Here is a 20697-nt window from a genome sequence, read left to right on the forward strand (position 1 = left end):
ACCGAGTACCTCTTTCCAACCTGCTCGACGGCTTCACTACTGGCTGGCAAGTGTGTAGAGGGGAGTTCTGTTCTTCCATAGGAGAAGGAGGTCAGGAGGCGTCTGCTGATATCTGTCTCTGGAGTGTGGCATCTTCAGGCAAAGGGACCTGGACCTTTCTTTCCAGCTGCTGTCCTTGAGTGTGCATTGGAGTGAGCTTGCCATGGATCAAAGCCTAAGAACCTCTGGCTTGAGAGGTTCTGTTGAGTCGGTGTCATGGTAGAAAACTCTCAGGAGGCAGAGAGACCCAAATGTATGGAGGGTCCGGAGCCCTTTCGACTTGGACTCATGTTGAAGCTCAAGTCTCAAAACTATGACGATAATCATTGGCCCAAATGTAGGGAGGCTAAAGGCAAATCTATTTTTTTTGTTTTGTTTTTGCTGTACAGGGGATAGAACCCAGGGCCATTCTACCTCCGAGGTATACCCCCAGCCTATTTTTTATTCTTTATTTTGAAACAGAATCTCACTGAGTTGCAAAGGGCCTCACTAAGTAGCTGAGGCTGTCCGTGAACCATGATCCTACTGTCTCAGGCTCCCAAATGCTGGGATGACAAGTGTGCACCACCATGCCCAGCGGCAAGTCTATTTTGAAGTGACCTTCCAAAACAACCTCCACCTCATTGATCTGGTTTGTCATCACAGACTCTTCCCTTCTGGGGAGTTGGGCATTGTATCTAGCTCACCCTCTGCCACTGCCAGAATCCTTTCTCTAGTGGCTTCTGCTGGAGCATTTGCAGCGATGAGAAGCAAGGTCTCAGACCATCCATTCTGCGATAGTCTGCGGCCGCGCTGGCAGCTGCTGGGGTAGAGAAGTGTAATTGTCTTAGCCTTTAGGGAGCTTGCATGGTTAAAAGATGGAATAGTAACCTAAAGCTATTAGTAGCTAGAAGAGGCTGGCGGTCAGTTATGAAGGGCTCCAGGAGGGTGTTGGAGAGGACCCTGGTGGAGAAGGCTTTGTGAAGGAGCTAGCATTTTGCCTGGTCCCTGATCCAAATGTTTGTGGTTCATCAGAGCTGGACAGAGGAGGGGATTCCAAACCAGGGAGTTGCAGGAGCCAGTGTGCAGAGGGGAGGGACAAGTGAGCAGGGCTGTAGAAGTGAGGTGGGATTCTCTAAGAGATTCAAGGTAGGAGGAGCAGCCGGACTGGGACAGAGGGGTCTGTATTATCACTCTGGCTTCCTTGCTTTGCTATTCCCTACAGTTTTCTTTTTTTTTTAAGTTTTACCTTTTATTGTGTTCCGCTACACAGTCTTACATAGTACCATTATTCTTTTTATTTTTTTAAGATGGAAAGACTTGGAGAACGTTATGTTAAATGAGAATAGCCAAGAAAGAAAAGGGAAATATGTTTTTTTCTAATATGCTCAAGCTAGGGAGTATTAGGGATACCAGAGGGACTCCCGATAATGGAGGAGAAACCTTAGCAAAGCCAGAAAGGAAGGGTAGGGGAGGAAGAAGGCTGAGATTTATTAATGGAAAAGCTACATTCAATATGTGTATAAATGTGACTATAACATTGTTAACCTGGACACTCAGTATTGGGAGGGAGGGAGGGAGAAGGGGGAGCAGTGGGGGGGGCACCAAGTACTGTGTGAATATATGTCATTGTCAACATGATCCACATTATGATGTGAGACTATAGTAAACCAATAAAAACAAACAAACAAACAAAACCAGATTAGTTTTCTTAAAACCATTGGCCTCTGGGGAAGACCTGTATGTGTATAATAGAAATAGACTGACCGGGCTAGGCATGGTGGCACACGCTTGTAATCCCAGTACTTAGGAGGCTGAGATAGGAGGTTCACTGCCAGCCTCAACTACTAGTGAGACCTTGTTTCAAAATAAAGAATAAAAAATAGGGCAGAGCATGTAGGTCAGAGGTCTAATGCCCCTGGGTTCCATCCCCAGACCCACAAAAGAAAAAAAAATTAAAACAATAAAGAATAAAATAAATAGGGCTGGAGGTGTATCTTGGAAGTGGAATGCCCCTGGGTTCATTCCCCTGTTTCTCTCTCTCTCTCACACACACACGCACGCACGCACGCACGCACACATACCAAAAAATAAAAAAGGGCTGGGATGTAGCTTTGAGGTAGAATGCCCCTGTACAATGTACAGTGTACCCAGTACCATAAGAAAAGAAAGAAAGAAAGAAAGAAAGAAAGAAAGAAAGAAAGAGAAAGAAAGAAAGAAAGAAAGAAAGAAAGGAAGGAAGGAAGGAAGAAAGAAAGAAATAGACTGTCAGAGGATGGGAATAAGAGGAAATTCAGGGGAATGGCTGAAAGGATCTGGAATGTGTGCATGGTCTACTGAAGGTAGAGGGTGAGATTGTTGGCTGATGTTGGATATTTGAAAATAAAGCATTCCCTAGTCACCAGCACCCCCCACTTCCCAATTCATCCCCTTAGACTGGGGGTCTGAGGGTCCGGGGCCTGAGACAGAGCCAGCCACCCTCACTGTGTGGCTTCCCACAGGGGGACTTCCCGCTGAAGGCCGACAGGGTGGTCCAGTCCGTCAAGGCCATCTGTAACGCCCTTGCTGCTGTGGAAACCCCAGAGATCACCAGCGCTCTCAACCAGCTGCCCCCCTGCCCCTCCCGCATGCAGCCCAAAATCCAGAAGGTAAAGGGGCCCAGGTGGTGTATTAGCACTGGGGAGGGCAGAGGAGTGTTCATGGGTAACTGAGTTGCTGGTTGCTGGGGAGATCAAGCGGGCGCGTGCTCAAAGGGCGGCTCCTCTCCATCTCCACCTTTAGGGTTTTTTTGTTTGTTTTTGCAGTACTGGGAGTTGAACCCAGGGGCATTCTACCTCCCAAGTTACACCCCCTGCCCTATTTTTTATTCTTTATTTTGAAACAGAGTCTGGCTGAGTTGCAGAGAGCCTTGCTAAACTGCTGAGGCTGGCTGAGAACCTGCCATCCTTCTGTCTCAGCCTCCCAAGTACTGGGATTCCAAGTGTGCACCACCGTTTATGTTTAAGCAATTGGAACACAAGTATTTTTGGCAAATGGATGCCAAGTGTATCCCCTCTTCCCAAGGATGAGGGTGGAGAAGATGAGAGTGGCTTGTGTGAGCCCAAGCCAGGAAAGGCCTTATTCATAACTTCTCCATCAGAGTACACAACCAAACCCGGAAAGGAAATATCCCCAGAGCCGGGAGCTCCGTGATACCATGGCAGGGACTGTATGCACAGGGGGGATAGGCGCTGTGATCTGCAGCGGAACGGCCTTAGGGTTGGGCTGTTTCATTAGGGTGGACACAATGAGGATTTTTCTCCCCATCAGCTCACTCTGTCCAGCACAGGGCTCTGGTAGAAATCATTACTCCACCCTCCCTCAGGACTCTGCTCACACTTCAGCCTCGATTGCCCCAGATAAATGCAGCTTTGCAAGGCCCTTTTCTCCAGCTGTGACAAGAAAGACCTGGACCCTAAAGCTCACTCCTTCTTCTTTTTCCCCAACAGGATTCCAGCATCTTGGCTGTGAGGGAAAACCGAGGTAAGGGAACTCTTCTCCCTCTTTGTTGAGTAGGGTGAGCTGAAAATAGCCGGCTTTGCCCAGGTTCCTTGGCCTCCTTGATTTACGTGTCCAAGTTCCCCTGCTTTGTATGCACGTGTGTGTGTGTGTGTGTGTGTGTGTGTGTGTGTGTGTTTTCCTGGGAGGTGTGGACACAGCTGGAGCCCACATGTCTTTCCACAAATCGTTTTCTCATTATGTTTCCGAGTCATTCCTGCGGTATGCCTGGGAGGGGGTGATGGGGTGCCGGGAGTGTGGGAGGTGAGGAGCCAGGGCCAGCCCTCCTGGCATCGTGGGGAAGCCTGGCTCCTGCAGGTTGGGATTCTCCTCCAGGCGACTCCTGTGTTTCCCATTTAGAATGGGCCTTGGGAGAGGGTGAGAAATGACTTTTGCTAGGATTTCTCTAGTGTTTCTCTGTTGACATCTCTGAGCAGAGTTGCCCTAGAACTACCGTATCTCTGGTGTTCTTATAGTGATTCCCAGTCTCTAGAGTTTCATGGACCAGTAAAATATTCCCAAAAGTATTTGGGGAGGGGGCAACACAAACTTGCCAGCTTTTTTTTTTCCTAGTCCAGCCAGGAAATCAAATCCAGGGCCTTGTGCATGCTAGGCAAGTGTTCTACCTCTAAGCCATACCTCCCAGCCGTGTGTGTGTGTGTGTGTGTGTGTGTGTGTGTGTGTGTGTGTGTGTTACTAGGGATTGAACCCAAAGGCATTCTACTTCTGAGCTACACCCTCAGCTTTGCCTAGAGTGACTTTCTCTAAAGAACTGATAGTTTTTTATTACTATCTTTTCTATAAGAAAGAACACTTTAACACTAATTAATAAGTAGCAATATGTAAAAATCAGGACCTTGTTTAGAACTGAGTAACTGTCTCTTAATGAAAGGTTCAGGGCTTGTTCCTGCTTTTTTCCCATTTCACTGTAGATGGGTGAGCTTTGTCATGGCCATTAGAAACCAGCTGGCATTTGGGGAGCTGTCCCAGGCTGTCCCCTCCTGGCCAGTGCTGTGGCAACACAATGGTGCTCTCCGAGGCCTCACGAGCCCCCTTCTGATGCCTTCCTTTCACAGAGAAGGTGGTGGAAGCCCTGACGGCTGCCATCCTGGACCTGGTGGAACTGTACTGCAACACGTTCAACGCGGACTTCCAGCCCGCAGTGCCTGGGAGCCGCAAGCACGACCTGGTCCAGGAGGCCTGCCACTTCGCTGGGGCGCTGGTCTTCACAGTGTATGCCACCCACCGCATTCCCATCACCTGGGCGACCAGGTGAGCCAGAGTTGAGCGGCCTCTAGGGAGCCAGCTGAGCCTCTCGGGTGACCTCACTGACCCTGGTCTAGGGTGGGTGGCATGTGTGGCACTGTGGAGGACCAGGGTGAAGGGCTGAGCCTGGGCCGGGATGCCTCGGAGATGGAGAAGCACTTGCCGTCCCCTCTCTGCACTGGCGTCCTCCACATCCCTGCCCCCTCCGGATCCCAGGCCAGCTGAGGGGGACAAGCGACAGATGGCCAGTTCCCAGATAGAGTGCTGCCCCAGGCCAATGACTGCACTCCCCTGCAGATGCACAATGGGAGGGGCGGGGAGGTGGGGCATTACCCTTTGTCTGGGGTTCCCTAGGCCGCCAGGGGTGGGTGGGTGGAGGAGGGTCTTCATTTGGTAATCCTCTGCTCCTGTGCTTGGTCCCCAGCATCCCAGGACTGGGGGGAATAGGCATTCGGCCCCACCCCACTCTTGCAGCCCCTTCCCCTTGCCTCCCTTCTCCTTCTGTCTTTGTTCCTCACTTAATGTATTCCTCTGGGCGATTGGCAGAGAACAAAGGAGGCAGCCTGGGAAACCGGGGCCTTCTCTGACCTCTTCTGTCAGGCACCTGTCATGAGCCACAGGGACCCCCGTGTGTTGGCATTCATGGCGGCATATGTCGTTTTCCTCCCCCACCTTTCTTGCCTGCGCGCACGCATGTTGGGCATGTGCATGCGTGTGCACACACACACTTATGCAGAAACATGATGGACTGGAGCTGACTGTGAGGTCATTCTCATAAAGGAAGAAAAAGCCAGATGTGGTGGTGCACACCTGTAATCCCAGTACTTGGGAGGCCGACACAGGAAGATCACAGGTTCAAGGCCAGCCTCAGCAATTTAAGGAGGCCCTTAGCAACGTAACGAGATGCTCTTTCAAAAATAAAAGTTAACACCACTGGGCGTGATGGTGCACGCTTGTAATCCCAACATTTGGGAGGCTGAGACAGGATGATCCAGGTTCATGGACAGACTCAGCTACTTAGTGACGCCTTCTGCAACTTAGTGACACCCTGTTTCACAATAAAGAATAAAAAATAGGGCTAGGGGTGTAGCTCGGAGGTAGAATGCCCCTGGGTTCCATCCCCAGTACCACAAAACAAACAAACAAACAAACAAACAACTAAATAAAACTTAAGCCAGGAGTGGTGGCGCATGCTTGTAATCCCAGTACTTGCAAGGCTGAGACAGGAGGACTACAGGTTCAAAGACAGCCTCAACAAGTAGTGAAACTATCATCAACCTAATGAGACTTTATTCCCAAATAAGAAATAAAATTGGGCTGGGGCTATAATGCTAAGGTAGAATTCTGCCTCTAGGTTCTATCTCCAGTAAAACACACACACACACACACACACACACACACACACACACACACACACACTAAAATAAATAAATAAAAGTTAAACCAAATGTGGTAGCCCATGCTTGTAATCCCAGTACTTGGGAAGCTGAGACAGGAAAATTGCAGGTTTGAGGACACCCTCAGCAAGTAGTGAGATTCTCACCAACATAGTGAGACCCTGTTTTTTTTTTTTTTTTTTTTTGTGTGTGTGTGTGTGTGTGTGTTTTGCAGTACTGGGGATAGAACCCAGGAGCATTCTACCTCTGGGCTACACCCCCAGCCCTAATTTTTATTCTTTATTTTGAAACAGGGTCTCACTGAGTTGCAAAGGGCTTCTCTAAATAGTTGAGAATGTCCATGAACCCAGGTCCTCTTGTCTCAGCCTCCCAAATGCTGGGATTACAAGCATGTGCCACCACGCCCGGCTGAGACCCTGTTTTAAAAATAAATATAAAATAGGGCTGGGGTATAGCTTGGAGGAAGAATTCCCCTGAGTTTAATTCCTAGTACCAAAAAATAAATAAAATTAAAAAATTAAAAATAAGCCCAGTGTGATGGCACACACCTGTGATCCCAGTTCTTGGGAGGCTGCAAAAGGAGGCTCACATGTTCTAGGACAGCCTCCGTAAGTAGCAAGACTGTCATCAACTCAATGAGACCTTGATTCAAAATAAAAATAAAATGGGCTGGGGATGTAGCTCAGAGGTAAAATACCCCTGGGTTCCATCCCCAGTGCCACAAAAGAAAGAAAGAAAAGCTTCAGTGCACATCGGAGCCTGAACCAGCAAGGGATGTGGGGTGACTTCTCCCTGAGCACAGGTCCTTCAGTCCTCGTCAGCTGTCCTGTCTCTGACCCCATGTTACAGGCTCCAGGCTGTTCTGTCGGGGGAAGTGGGCATTAGGGGGATGGGGGTGGTTTTGGAGGCTGGTGTCCTGACCTGCCCCTTTCCTCTTGTAGCTATGAAGATTTCTACCTCTCCTGCTCTCTCAGCCATGGCGATAAGGAGCTGTGCAGCCCCCTGCAGACCCGAAGAGCTCACTTCTCCAAATACCTGTTCCACCTCATCATCTGGGACCAGCAGTAAGCCCTTCCCCAGGGCCCTGTGGCCCTGCTCATCCTTGGGAATGGCCCCTGGCATAAGCAGACCGAGACTGGGGGCAAGGGCCTGAATTGAACCAGGCTTCACTGCTATTCCTAACCAGACAGGTTGTTTAACCTCTTGAGTCTCCACTTCTCTGACTTTTCTTTGTGTGTGTGTGTGTGTGTGTGTGTGTGTGTGTGTGTGTGTGTGGTTGTGGTACTGTGGATTGAACCCAGGGACATCTACCTCTGAGCTACACCCCCAGCCATTTTTTATTTTTTATTTTTGGAAACAGAGTCTTGCTAAGTTGTTGAGGGACTCGCTAAGTTGCTGACAGTGGCCTCGAAACTGTGATCCTCCTGTCTCAGCCTCCTAAATTCTGGGATTACAGGTCTGTGCCACCATGCTCAGGTTTTCCTTGACTCTTAAATGGGGACAATTTTAACTTCTACCTCTCAAATTATTAGGAGGATCTAATGAAAAGTATCTATAAAGGTGCTTTATAATCTATAAAAGACCATGTAAATAAAAGTTGTTGATTTTATTTTTATTTTTATTTTATTTTTTATTGGTACATTATATTCATATATCATATTGGGATAAAAACATACATATACATGTAACATCACCGATTTAACCCCTCCCCAATTCCCACCCCATTCCCTCCCCATCCTTTCTTCCCTTGCTTGGTTTAGTGGTTGACTTTGATATGTTTAAGTACATTGCATGTTTTAGAGAATTTCCTTCTTCCCCCTCCCATCCCCTCATTTAGGTTGTCTTGTTTGCTCCTCTGTAGGATTTCCTTTTTCATCTAGAGTTCTTCCTATGACCCATTTCTCCTTAGCTTTCACATATTAGGGAAAGCATCTGATTTTTTATTTTTTGTAACTGACTAATCTCACTTAGCATAATGTCTCCAGTTCCATCCATTTCCCTAAAAATGATGTACTTGAGTTTTTTTAATGGCTGAGTAAAATTCCATTGTGTACATATCCCACAGTTTTGTAATCCATTCATCTGTTGATGGACATCTTGGCTGGTTCCATAGTTTGGCAATGGTGAATTGTGCAGCTATGAACATAGATACACATGCATTAGTTTGGTAGTTTGGTTTACTTTCTTTTGGGTAGATACCCAGAAGTGGTATTGCTGGATTGAATGGTAGATTTGTTCCCATTCTTCTGAGGATTCTCCATACTGTTTTCCAAAGTAGTTGCACTAATTTGCAATCCCACCAACAATGTTTTAGAGTTCCCACTTCTCCACATCCTCGCCAGCATCTGTTGTTGTTTGTGTTTTGAATGATTGCCATTCTATTTGGAGTTAGGTGAAATCTCAGGGTAGTTTTGATTTGCATCTCTCTGATTGCCAGTGATGTTGAGCATTTTTTCATGCATTTATTGGCCATTTGAATTTCTTCTTTTGTGAAGTGTCTATTTAGTTCACTTGCCCATTTTGTTATTGGATGCTTTGTTTTCTTAGTGTTGAGTTTCTTGAGTTCTCTGTATATTCTAGGTATTAGTCCTCTATCGGAGGTGTAGGTGGCAAAAATCTTCTCCCATTCTGTTGGCTCTCGATTGAGGTTCTTGACAGTTTCCTTTGCTGAACAGAAGCTCTTCAGTTTCATGCAATCCCATGTATTGATTCACCTTTTGGTTTGTTGTGCCTTTGGGGTCTTGTTGAGAAAGTGTTTATATGTGCCTTTGTGTTGCAGTATTAGACCTATGCCCTCTTCAAGGAGCTTCAAGGTCTCTAGTTTGATTTCCAAGTCTTTGATCCATCTTGAATGGACTCTTGTGCAGGGTGAGAAAGTGTGATTAATTTCCAATTTTCTGCATATGGTTAACCAGTTTTGCCAACACCATTTGTTGAACAGGCTCTCTTTTTTCCAGTGTAAGTTTTTGGCCCCTTTGTCAAAAATAATTGGCTGAAAGTGTGTGGACTTGTTTCTGGGTCTTCTATTCTGCTCCATTGGTCTATGTATCTGTCTTTGTGACAGTATCATGCTGTTTTATTACAATGGCTTTGTAGTATAGTTTAAAGTCAGGTATTGTGATTTCTCCTGCATGGTTTTTGTTGCTGAGAACTACTTTGACTATTCTGGGCTTTTTGTTATTCCAAATAATTTTTTTTTTTTTTTTGTGGTACTGGGATTCCTGGAAGCCCTTCTACCTCCGGGCTACACTCCCAGACCTATTTTTACATTTTTATTTGGAAACAGGGTCTCCTAAGCCAGCGCGCACGGCTGGCTTCGAACCTGCATGATCCTCCTGTCTCTGCCTCCCAAGTGCGGGGATTACAAGCGTGCGCTACCACGCCCGGCAATTCCAAATAAATTTAAGGACTGATTTTTCTTTCTTTTTTTTTTTTGGTGGTACTGGGGGTGGAACCCAGGGGCTTTCTACCTCCGGGCTACACTCCCAGACCTATATTTATATTTTATTTGGAAACAGGGTCTCACTAAGTTGCTGAGAGCCTCACTAAGTAGCTGAGGCTGGCTTCGAACCTGTGCGATCCTCCTGTCTCAGCCTCCCAAAGGCAGGGATTACAAGCGTGCGCCACCACGCCTGGCAAGGACTGATATTTTTATGGCTGTGAGGAATGATCTTGGTAGTTTAATGGGCATTGTGTTGAATCTGTAGATCACTTTTGGAAGGATGGCCATTTTAATTATATTTATTCTGCCAGTCCATGAACATGGAAGATCTTTCCATCTTCTAAGTTCTTCTTCGATTTCTTTTTTCAATGTTTTATAATTTTCTTTGTAGAGATCTTTTACCTTCTTGGTTAAGTTTATTCCTACGTATTTTATTTTTTTGTGGGAGATCCTTAGTGGAAGTGTTTTCTGAATATCTCTTTCAGTGGATTTATGGTTGGTGTACAGGAAAGCTTCTGATTTTTTAAGATTGATTTTGTATCCAGACACTTTGCTGAATTTGTTGATCAGTTCTATAAGCCTTTTGGTTGAGTTTGTTGGGTTTTCTAAATATAGTATCATGTCATTTGCAAATAGTGAAAGCTTAAGTTCTTCTTTTCCTATTTGTACTCCTTTGATTTCCTTTTCTTGCCTTATTGCTTTGGCTAGAGTCTCTAGTACTATATTGAAGAGAAGTGGTGATAGTGGACATCCTTGTCTCGTTCCAGTTTTTAGGGGGAATTCTTGAAGTTTTTCCCCATTTAATATGATGTTGGCAGTGGGCTTACTGTAGATTGCCTTAATAATGTTGAGATATGTTCCTTCTATTCCAATTCTCTGCAGTGTTTTTTATCATAAATGGACATTGGATATTATCAAATGCTTTTTCAGTGTCTATTGAAATGATCATGTGATTTTTGTCTTTGATTCTGTTTATATGATGAATTACATGGATTGATTTTCATATGTTGAACCAGCCTTGCATCCCTGGGATGAAGCCTATCTAGTCATGGTGTATGATTTTCTTTATGTGGTTTTGAATGCATGTTGCTAGTATTTTGTTTAATAGTTTTGCATCCAAGTTCATCAGAGATATAGGCCTGTAGTTTTCCTTCCTTGAACTGTCTTTTTTCGGTTTGGGTATTTGTGTGATGTTGGCTTCATAAAATGTATTTGGGAGAGTCTCAGTTGTTTTCTATTTCATGAAATAGTTTGAGGAGTATTGGGGTTAGCTCTTCTATAAAGGTTTTATAGAATTCACTTGGGAAACTATCTGGTCCTGGGCTTTTCTTTGATGGTAAGCTCTTTATTGCTGTTTCAATCTCTTTGATTGTTATTGGTTGGTTTACATGTTCTATATCTTCTTGACTCAGTTTAGGAAGGTTGTATTTATCTAGGAAGTTGTCAATTTCATCCAGATTTTCCATTTTGTTGGAGTATAGTTTTTCAAAGTAGTTTCTGATAATCCTCTGGATTTCTACACTGTCAGTAGTAATGTCTCCTTTTTCATATCTTATCTTCATAATTTGTGTTGATTCTCTCTTTTTTTTTAGTTATGTTGGCCGGTGGTTTATCTATCTTGTTAATTTTTTCAAGAAACCAGCTTTTGGTTTTGTTGATTTTCAGTGTGTTTTTTTTATTCTCTATTTTGTTAATTTCTGCTCTAATTTTAATAATTTCCTGTCTTCTACTGGCTTTGGGGTTCGAGCTTTACAAGGGGTTTGAGGTGTGTCATTAGGTTATTTATTTGAAGATTTTCTGTTTTTCTTATGTGAGCACTCAGTGCTATAAATTTTCCTCTTAATACTGCCTTCAAAGTGTCCCAGAGGTTTTGATATGTTTTATCTTTATTTTCATTTGTTTCTAGAAATTTCTTGATTTCACCTCTTACATCTTCTATGCGCATTCTTCATTCAGAAGTGTGGTGTTCAGCCGGGCGTGGTGGCGCACACTTTTAATCCCAGCACTTGGGAGGCTGAGGTAGGAGGATCACACAGGGTTCAAAGCCAGCCTCAGCTACTTAGTGAGGCTCTCAGCAACTTAGTGATACCGTTTCCAAATAAAGTATAAAATAGGTCTGGAATATAGTCCGGCGGTAGAAAAGCCCCTGGGTTCTGGTACCACAAAAAAAAAAAAAAAAAAAAAAAGAAGAAGTGTGGTGTTCAGTCTCCACATGTTTATGTTGTTTCTCTGGGTCTTCTTATAGTTGATTTCCAGTTTCATTCCATTATGGTCTGAAATGACACAGGGAAGTATGTAATATATTTTAAATTTGCTAGTGCTCATTTTGTGTCCCAGGATGTGAACTATTTTGGAGAAGGTTCCGTGAGCAGCTGAGAAAAATGTAAACTCCACTGTAGTTGGGTGAAATATTTTACATGTGTCCAACAGGTCCATTTGGTTAATGGTGTTCTTTAGTTCTGAAGCATCTTTACTGACCTTTTGTCTGGAAGATCGATCTAATGTTGTGAGAGGTAGGTTGAAGTCTCTCAGTATTATTATTATGTTGGAATTTATGTGTGACTTCATGTCACAAAGAGTTTGATTTATGAAAGTAGCTGCACCTATGTTTGGGGCATAGAAGTTGATTATTGTTATTTCCTCTTGCTAGATTATTCCTTTTACCAGTAAAATATGACCTTCTTTGTCTCTTCTAATAAGTTTGGGTTTGAAGTCTAACTTGTCTGATATCATAGTTGCTACTCCTGCTTGCCTTTGAGTTTCGTTAGCATGGATTACCTTGCTCCAACCCTTTACCTTGAGTTTGTTCCTATCTTTACTTGTAAGGTGTGTTTCTTGTAAGCAGCAGATGGATGGATTCTGGTTTTTAATCCATTTTGCCCCTTTATGTCTTTTTATTGGGGAGTTGAGGCCATTTACATTCAGTGTGATTATTGAGAGATAATTTTTAATTCCTAATATGTTAAGATTTTATTTCTCTTTGAGATACTGTTTATTCTTCTTTGCTTAGTTGTCTGCTGGATGGAAAACCTTGTTTCTTTGGTTCTGGTGTGTATTACCTATTTCTTCTTTGTAGTTAATCTACTTGAGTATTTTCTCTAGCGCTGGTTTTGAAGACATAAATTCCTTCAGTTTCTGTTTGTCACGGAAGCTTCTTATTTCCCCATCTAATTTGATAGATAGTTGTGCTGGGTAGAAAATTTTTGGCTTGAAATTGTTTTCTTTCAGAGTTTGGAATATGTTACTCCAAACCCTTCTGGCTTTCATGACTTAGTTTGGAAAGTCTGGAGTGATTCTAATTGGTTTGCCTCTGAATGTCAATTGGCCTTTTGTTTTTATTGTCTTTAGGATTCTCTCCTTGGCTTCCACATTGGTCAGTTTGACAATTATGTGGCGTGGGGAACCTCTTCTCTGATACTGTCTAAAGGGAGTTCTATAAGTTTCCTGGACCTGTGTATCGACCTCTTGCTCAGTGTTTGGAAAATCTTCTGCTATTACTTTCTTGAAGAGATTATTGATCCCTTTGGTTTCACCTTCTTTTCCCTCCTCTATTCCAATTATTCTTAGGTTAGCTTTCTTAAAATGGGCCCGTATTTCTTCAATGTCAGATTCCTGCTATCGGATTTTTTTTCTAAATTATAAACTATGCATTTGTTTTTGGAGTGATCGTCTTCTAGGAGCAAGATTATATTCTCCATGTGGTCTAATCAATTGTTTATACTTTGAATTGAGGCCTTTACTGCAATTATTGCATCCTTTATTTCTTTTAAACTCTCTCTAAATTCTTTTCGAAGGTCCTGTATTATTTCTATAGTTATATTCCGGATTTCATCTTCTGGAGATCTCTGAATTTCTGTTTTATCAGGTTCTGATGTTGTGGGGTTGTGGGTGTTCATTGCTCCATTGTTATTCCTCTTTCCCATGATTTCAGAAGTTTGTGCCTTCTCTGGGTTCTTCCCTGGATCACTACGATTTCACTTAGGTGTTCTGGATCTCGAGTCTGTGGTATCTCAGTCACCACTACTCCTTTACTGGGTTGTATCACAAAGTCTCAGACCCAGGGAGTTAATTGAGGCTGTGCTAGACCATGGGGGTACCAGGCTGGGTGTTTTCCCATGGGCAGCTGCGACTAGGGTGTGGTATCTCTGCCACCGCTACTCCTTCACTGGATTGGACTGCAAAATCTCAGACCCAGGGTGATTATCAAAGCTGCCTAAGTCCCTGGGGGTGCAGTCCTGGGATTTCTCCTTTAGGGGCCGCAACTTCATTTACGGTTATTGAGTGCGCTGATCTGGAGTTTTCGGGGAACTCGCCGCTGCCTCTGGCAATATGGCCCTGCTGCCACGCACTCAGCCACGAGTCTGGCATATTTCTTTTCTGGTTTTGAACCCCATTCTGAGTCCCTGGAGGGTGTGATGAGCTTGGCCACTGGGAGTTTTAGAAGTTCTTTGCACTGAAAAAACTGCTGAATTACACCCGAATGATCTGCAGCTGCTCACTTCAGCTCCTTATTTACCTTTCTTCTCTGGAGCCTGGTGGGTTGTTGAGTGCACTGATCTGGAGCTGTCTCGGGCACGGTGAACTCGCCGCCACTGCTGGCACTATGGTGCTGCTGTTGCGCCCTCGGCCGTGAGGCTGGCGTATTTCTTTTCTGGTTTTGAGCTCCATTCTGAGTCCCTTTCTTCTCTGGAACCTGGTGCTGTAATGCAAGATGGCGCCGGCGCAGTTCCGCTGCTGCAATGCGGGCTGGTTTCTTTTCTGGTCTCTGGTTGGTTGTTCTTCTAGTCTTCTTTTTCTCTGTCCCTTGTATTTATAGTTTTTATTTCTCTGCTGATGGTGTTTTCTGGCTATGAAAAGCACTGATTTTGTGGCAATAGAGAGTGATTGTTAGTGGGCCTCGTAAACGCTGCTTTTCTCAGTCACCATCTTCCCAGATGTCATCAGTTGTTAATTTAAATAGTACCTTGTTGTTTTGATCTGGCCTCTCTTTAAGAGTTTAACTAGTTTGGGATTCTCATTCTCTCCCTTTTTTCCAAAGTTCCCTTAAAATAGGTAGATCATAGCCAGGCTCAGTGGCACACATCTCAGCTACTCAGGAGGCTGAGGCAGGAGGACAGCAAGTTCAAGGCCAGGCTGGGTGACTTATTTTCAAAATAAAAAGAGTAAAAATAAATAGAGCTGAGGGTTCAGCTCAATGATAGAGAGCCCCTGGTTTCAATCCTTAGTACCATAAAAATGGATAGATAAATAGATAGATAGATGATAGAGTTAGGAATGTAGCTTAGTGGTAGAGTGCCCTGGGTTTAATTTCCAATATTGCAAACAATAGGGACAAAGAAAGAAAGAAGAAAAGACTAGGCAGAGGGCATCCTGAACTTTGTCCCTCACAAGTAGAGAAGGGAAGCTGTCTAGAAAAAGTACTTTGAGCCAAGGAGTATAGCAGTTTCTAGTTCTGTCTCTAATCCTTCATTCTCTCAAGCATATCTGTGCCTCTGTATCTCATTTTGAGAAACATTTGTTTAATTGGGATGCATTTGTAACACTGAAGTGAAATAGGCAGGTTACAAACAGGAAACTACAAGTACAAGATAGAATTAATCGCTGGGCACAGTGGTGCATGCCTGTTAACACAGTACTTGGGAGGCTGAGGCAGGAGGATCACAGGTCCACCGCTAGCCTTAGCTAGCAACTTAGTGAGTCCCTCTGTGACTTAATGAGACTCTAATTCCAAATAAAAAATAAAATAGAGCTAGGTGTATAGCTTGGAGGTAGAATGCCTGTGGGTTCAATCCCCAATATAACAAAAATAAATGAATGAATGAATAAATGAATAAATGGGCTGAAAAAAACTGCTGAATTACACCCGAATGATCTGCAGCTGCTCACTTCAGCTCCTTGTTTACCTTTCTTCTCTGGAGCCTGGTGGGTGTAGCTCAGAGGTAGAACACCTTTGGTTTCAGCCTCTAGTACCAAAAAAAGCATTAATCATCACCATTTATTAAGAATAATTTAGCTCAGCATGGTGGCACACGTTTGTAATCCTAGCATTTGGGAGGCTGAGATAGGAGGATCTCGGTTTGTAGCCAGCCTCAGCTACTTAGTAAGGCCCTTTGCAACTCAGTGAGACCCTATTTCAAGAACTGAAGGATAAAAAAATAGCGCTGAAGGTATAGCTTGGAGGTAGAATACCCCTAAGTTCCATCTCTAGTACCTTAAAAAAAGAAAGAGAGCGAGAATAATTTGATGTCAGCGAGCAGAGCAGGAGGGGGCCCTGAGTGGCGGCTTTGCAGTGGCCTCCTCGCCTTGCCGACCACACCCTCTTGTCTTCTAGGCAGCAGAAAACCCCTTGTTTGCTGCTGCCAGCTTTACTTCCCCAGGCCAATCATGTCTGAGTTTTTGTTTTCAGAGCAGCAGGTGCAACGTAAGTATTTGGAGTACAGATTAAAGAGACTAAGGAGGGTCTTTGGGAGGCCAAGGAAGCCCAACCAGGTAGAGTCTGGAAATGGAGGGAGGGTGGGTCCTTTTACACATGGACCACTGCAATGACAGACCCTTTCTCCTGCTCTTCATGCTTAGATAATTGTGTGTGTGTGTGTGTGTGTGTGTGTGTGTGTGTGTTACTGGGTATTAAACTTGGAGGCATTCTACCCCTGGCTACATCCTTAGCCCTATTTTATTTTTATTTTGAAATGAGGTTTCTCTGGGTTGATGAGAGTCTCACTACTTGCTGAGGCTGTACTCAAACCTGCAATCCTCCCATCTCAGCCTCTCGAGTACTGGAATTACAGGCCACTATGCACCACGGCTAAAATTGTGTGCTACTATGCACACATGGCTAAAATTTGTGTGTGTGTGTGTGTGTGTGTGTGTGTGTGTGCATGTGTATGTATGTGGTACTGGGGATTGAGCCCTAGGGCATTCTACTTCTGAGACACACCCCCAGCCCTATTTTTATTTTTTATTTGGAAACAGGTCTCAATAAATTACAGAGGGCCTCACTAAGTTGTTGATGCTGGCCAAGAACCTGTGATCCTCCTGTCTCCACCTCTCATGTACTGGGATTACAAACGTGTGCCACCACACCACCCTGCACACTTAGGTAATTCTTAGAGCAGTAACAGTGTGTAGTTGCCAATCATGCAAACAGTTCCCAGGGCAAGAGAGATTCTGTAGGGACAGAGAATTGCTACATTAAACAGCTCCTGAGTTTCACTATCCCTCTGGGATTCTCTGAGCTCTGTTACTGCTACCATGAGGGTGGGGGGTGCTATATGGTGTTTTGGGTCGGGAAGACCACAAGAAATTGACCTCAGATTCTTATCCCACACAGAATCAGAGGTGTAGAAGCAGCCCAGCCTGCCTCGTGGATCTCATTCTGCTCCTGGTCTGATGAGATCCTAGTGGATCTCAACCTTGAATCCACAGGGCCAGTTCCCTGGAGATCACATGGGGGCTGTGATTCTCAACGCTGCCCACCTAGATGCCCAAGCTGTTACCTCTCAGCCCTTCTCAGTCACAGTCAAGAAGTTTGGGAGAAGGCACCACACCACGGGGTCAGAGTACATGCTTCAGGCCAGCAGAGCCCCCCTCACTATAGACATGATCTTGGGCAGTCATCCAACCTAGAACAGGGGTAATGCCAGGACTGTTGGAGGAGCAGGCAGGACAGGCTAAGTACTTGGCCCGGCGTCGGGTGCCTGGCAGAGACTTTCTTCTTCCTTTGTCGTCTTAGCCGGGGGCCTCTCAGTTCTGGTTTTTCTGTTCCAGGTGACTGACAAAGTGGCTGATACAGGGGGATATTTGTGCATGAAAATACTATTAGCACAGCCCAGCTTCAGAGCAGTAACCACAGTGTCACATAGCAAACGGTACATGGATGGTGTGTGCACACATCACACCAGGAAGCAGTGCGTCCCCCTCCTCCCACCAAGGTGCAGGCGGGAGCTCAGTTACCCAGTCTTGCTAGTGGCTGAACCAGGACTGGAACCCACAGGCATTCCCAGAATTCCCCTTGGAGGAGGCAGCCCCTGTGGTGTGAGGTTGAGGAATGGGTTTCCGGAAGGAGAGTGGTTTCCCAGGCAGGAAGGAAATTCAGGTCTGCAGCTAACGTGGTTTTTCTGACCCACCAGAGTGAAGTTCCTTTAGAGAAGCCCTGGAGGAGGAGGGTGCCTTGGTTGCTTCTAGTGGTGTGGTCTCAGCTAGAAAGTCTAATCACTCCACCTTTCTTTTCTTTTCTTTTTTCTTTTCTTTCTTTTCTTCCCTCCCTCCCTCCCTCCCTTCCTTCCTCTTTCCTGTTTTCTTTTTCTTTGTGGCATTGGGGATTGAACCCAAAAGTATTCTACCTGTGAGCTATGCCCCCAGCCTTATTTTAATTTTTACTTTGAAACAGGATCTCAACTGGTTTAAGTCTCACTACATGTGGAGGCCGTCCCGAACCTCCTGTCTCAGCCTCTCAAGTTCTGGGATTACAGGAGTACACCATCACACTCACCTTCCTGTTATGGTGAAATATGTTGTGGTGTGTGAGGGGAGAAATAATTCCCCCAACACAACCACACAAACAGAAAAAAAAAAAAAAACCACGGGTTCTTGTCCTGAGCTAAGGATAAGTATACATAGCTCGGACACTTGCTGAAGATTTAAAGAAGTTTTTTAAAAAGATAGAAATACAGAAGATAATTATAGCCCCATGCCATTCTGGCATGGGGGGCTGGTGGTCCGAGCCAATTCACCACCCCAAAGATACAGCACGTGGACCAGACTTTTTATACCCATGACCTCCATCTTGTTTAAGTAAAGGTTCCTCCCCCAGCAAGGTGTGGCAAGGTGTCTCCTTTCACAAAGGTTGACTCCTCCTCCCATCCTAGCTAGCTTATCTAATCATGTAGATCTGTCTTTAGACAGAGAAAGTCCTAGTTCCCCTCCCCTATTAACTTGCTAATTACTTTTAGCTAAGTCAATCTAAGTTTCATAGCTGTTTGCTTCCTGACCACAGCCAAGCCTTTCTCTCTCCAGGTCTGCCATTTTGACACAATTATTTCCGAAATATATCTATTAATAATCAGAGCTTTCTCAAATCTTCCTAAGCCATTCCCAGTACTGGTACACTTCCACTTAACTTTTCTTTAAGCATGATTCTGGAAGCTTCTTCCTTCTTGGGAGGGAAGAAAGGGCTTAGGACCAGCTCCCTCCCCCTGGGCTGTGGGGTCAGCGGGTTCTCACTCCCACTGTAGCAGTACAGGGATCAGCTAACTCTGAAAATAGGCCCATGCTCTGTCACCTCCAGCCAAGCCCTGGCCTGGCATGTCCTCTGGCTGCTGGAGGGGCCCTAATTATAGCTGCGGGCCCCCCCAGGGCTGAGGCAGCTGGGTGGAGCAGGGCTGTGCCAGGGCTGGCTGTGCCAGTGTGGTGGCGGGCGGAGGAGCACCTTACCTAGGTGGAGATTCCCCTGGAGGAGCGTGGGGCAGCCTGCAGGAAAGCTGTTTTATCTGGAACTGCTGACCTTGGGGATGGTGGGCAGCCTCTTTGCCCAGGGGTGTGGAAGCTTCTGGGTCAGAGTCCACCAGGAGGGTGTGGCTGTGTGGACTTTGGCCCAGGGACAGCTTCCCGGAAAGGTATAGCAGGTCCTCCCTCTCTTTCCTCCACTGGCTCCCCCCCATCCCAGCTGGGCTCTTCCTCCTGAACTTGGAGGGTGTGGCTGGGCGTGATGGGTGAGCTGTCCAGGAGGGAACCTCTGGGCTTGGGGAGTGGTGGGTGGGCTGTGTGTCTGGGATCTTTCACCCTGCCTGTTGGCTTTCTTACTGCTCAGGGACTTTGAGAAGCCCCTTCTCTTTATCCCTTTGGCTTTAAATGTTTTGAGGGCAAGAACAAGCCATTCAGTGCCTGTGGGCGAGGAGAAGGGACACGGACAGGTGGCAGGGCGGTGGGGGGTGAACTGAGGGTAAAATCATGATGCTTCTTCCTGGTGGCTCTCAGCAAGGGGACCTGGGAGAGGGATGGGGACTGTGGAAAAGGAGGGCCAGAGGGGCGGCCTTGCTGACTGAAAGGCCTGTCTGTCTGCGACACAGCTGAACGGAGGAAGAGGCCTGGACTCTGAGTTGACTGTGGCCGACCAGCTCTGTCTGGGCAGTGGGCAGTGGGCATATCTGTAACATCAGGGGAGGTTCGTGTGGATCTACAGAAGGCCCTTGGACACCTTGCTATACTTCTGGGAGCACCCAGTGGAAGTTCTGCCTAGTTTGGGACCTGCCCTGGCTCTACAAGGAGGTCTCCCCAGAGAACACAGCTGGGGGAGGCCAGATTCTCTGCCTCTGCTTGATGTCCCCATGAACCCTCCTGATGTGGCTTCCTGTCCTCCCCAGGATCTGCTTCCCAGTGCAGGTGAACCGGCTGCCGCGGGAGACCCTGCTGTGTGCCACCCTCTATGCCCTGCCCATCCCCCCGCCCGGGAGCTCTTCTGAGGCCAATAAGCAGCGGCGGGTGCCCGAAGCACTGGGCTGGGTCACCACACCACTCTTCAACTTCAGGCAGTATGTGAGCCCCGGGGAAGTGGCTTTTTGGTTTGGGGAGGGAATGAAAGGGACAGAGAAAGGGGTTGATTATTGCATTGGCCAGTGACCTTCAGGAGAGTTGGCCAGGTGGGGCTCCCAGGTGAAGTCTAGAGATCCCAGCCCCAGGAGAGGAGCCAAAGCCCAGGACTAGAAACCAGGATTAATGATGTAGCCAAGAGGCACTGGGTAGGACTGGTGGCACAGGACTGGGAGGTATGGTGTGGGGGAGGGGGCATGCCTGGAAGAGCAATGTTTGGGTGACATGTCATCTGGTCTTGCCACTGGCAGGACCTTAGAAGTTCTCTGGTCCAGCGGGTACTAGCCGCCAGGTCACCCAGGCCAAGAAGTGGTCAGCTCAGGGGGCCTCCTGGAGGGTTGAGCTTTGCTAGGACTTGGAAGAAGGAAGAGGCCACGGGCTGTGGGGGACAATGAAAGGGACAGGGTTAGATGGTGGCTTTAGGTGAAAAGGCAGATTTTTTGGACTGGA

General features: G+C 46.0%; 1 protein-coding gene across 2 annotated transcripts in view; it reads left to right on the forward strand.

Annotated features, from left to right (window-relative positions):
- The window catches only part of PIK3C2B (phosphatidylinositol-4-phosphate 3-kinase catalytic subunit type 2 beta), a gene marked incomplete at both ends in the record, with an annotated part of 65821 nt that overhangs the window by 12299 nt on the left and 32825 nt on the right, over nucleotides 1-20697 (forward strand). For both annotated transcript variants that reach the window (XM_080699074.1, XM_080699075.1), the window contains 5 exons: nucleotides 2520-2666; nucleotides 3507-3540; nucleotides 4632-4827; nucleotides 7160-7282; nucleotides 20022-20189. In XM_080699074.1, the coding sequence (XP_080555200.1) occupies nucleotides 2520-2666; nucleotides 3507-3540; nucleotides 4632-4827; nucleotides 7160-7282; nucleotides 20022-20189 (668 nt within the window). The remainder of the gene's footprint in view (nucleotides 1-2519; nucleotides 2667-3506; nucleotides 3541-4631; nucleotides 4828-7159; nucleotides 7283-20021; nucleotides 20190-20697) is intronic.

This window comes from Muscardinus avellanarius (genome assembly GCF_963383645.1).
Source record: "Muscardinus avellanarius genome assembly, chromosome: 7".
NCBI lineage: Eukaryota > Metazoa > Chordata > Mammalia > Rodentia > Gliridae > Muscardinus > Muscardinus avellanarius.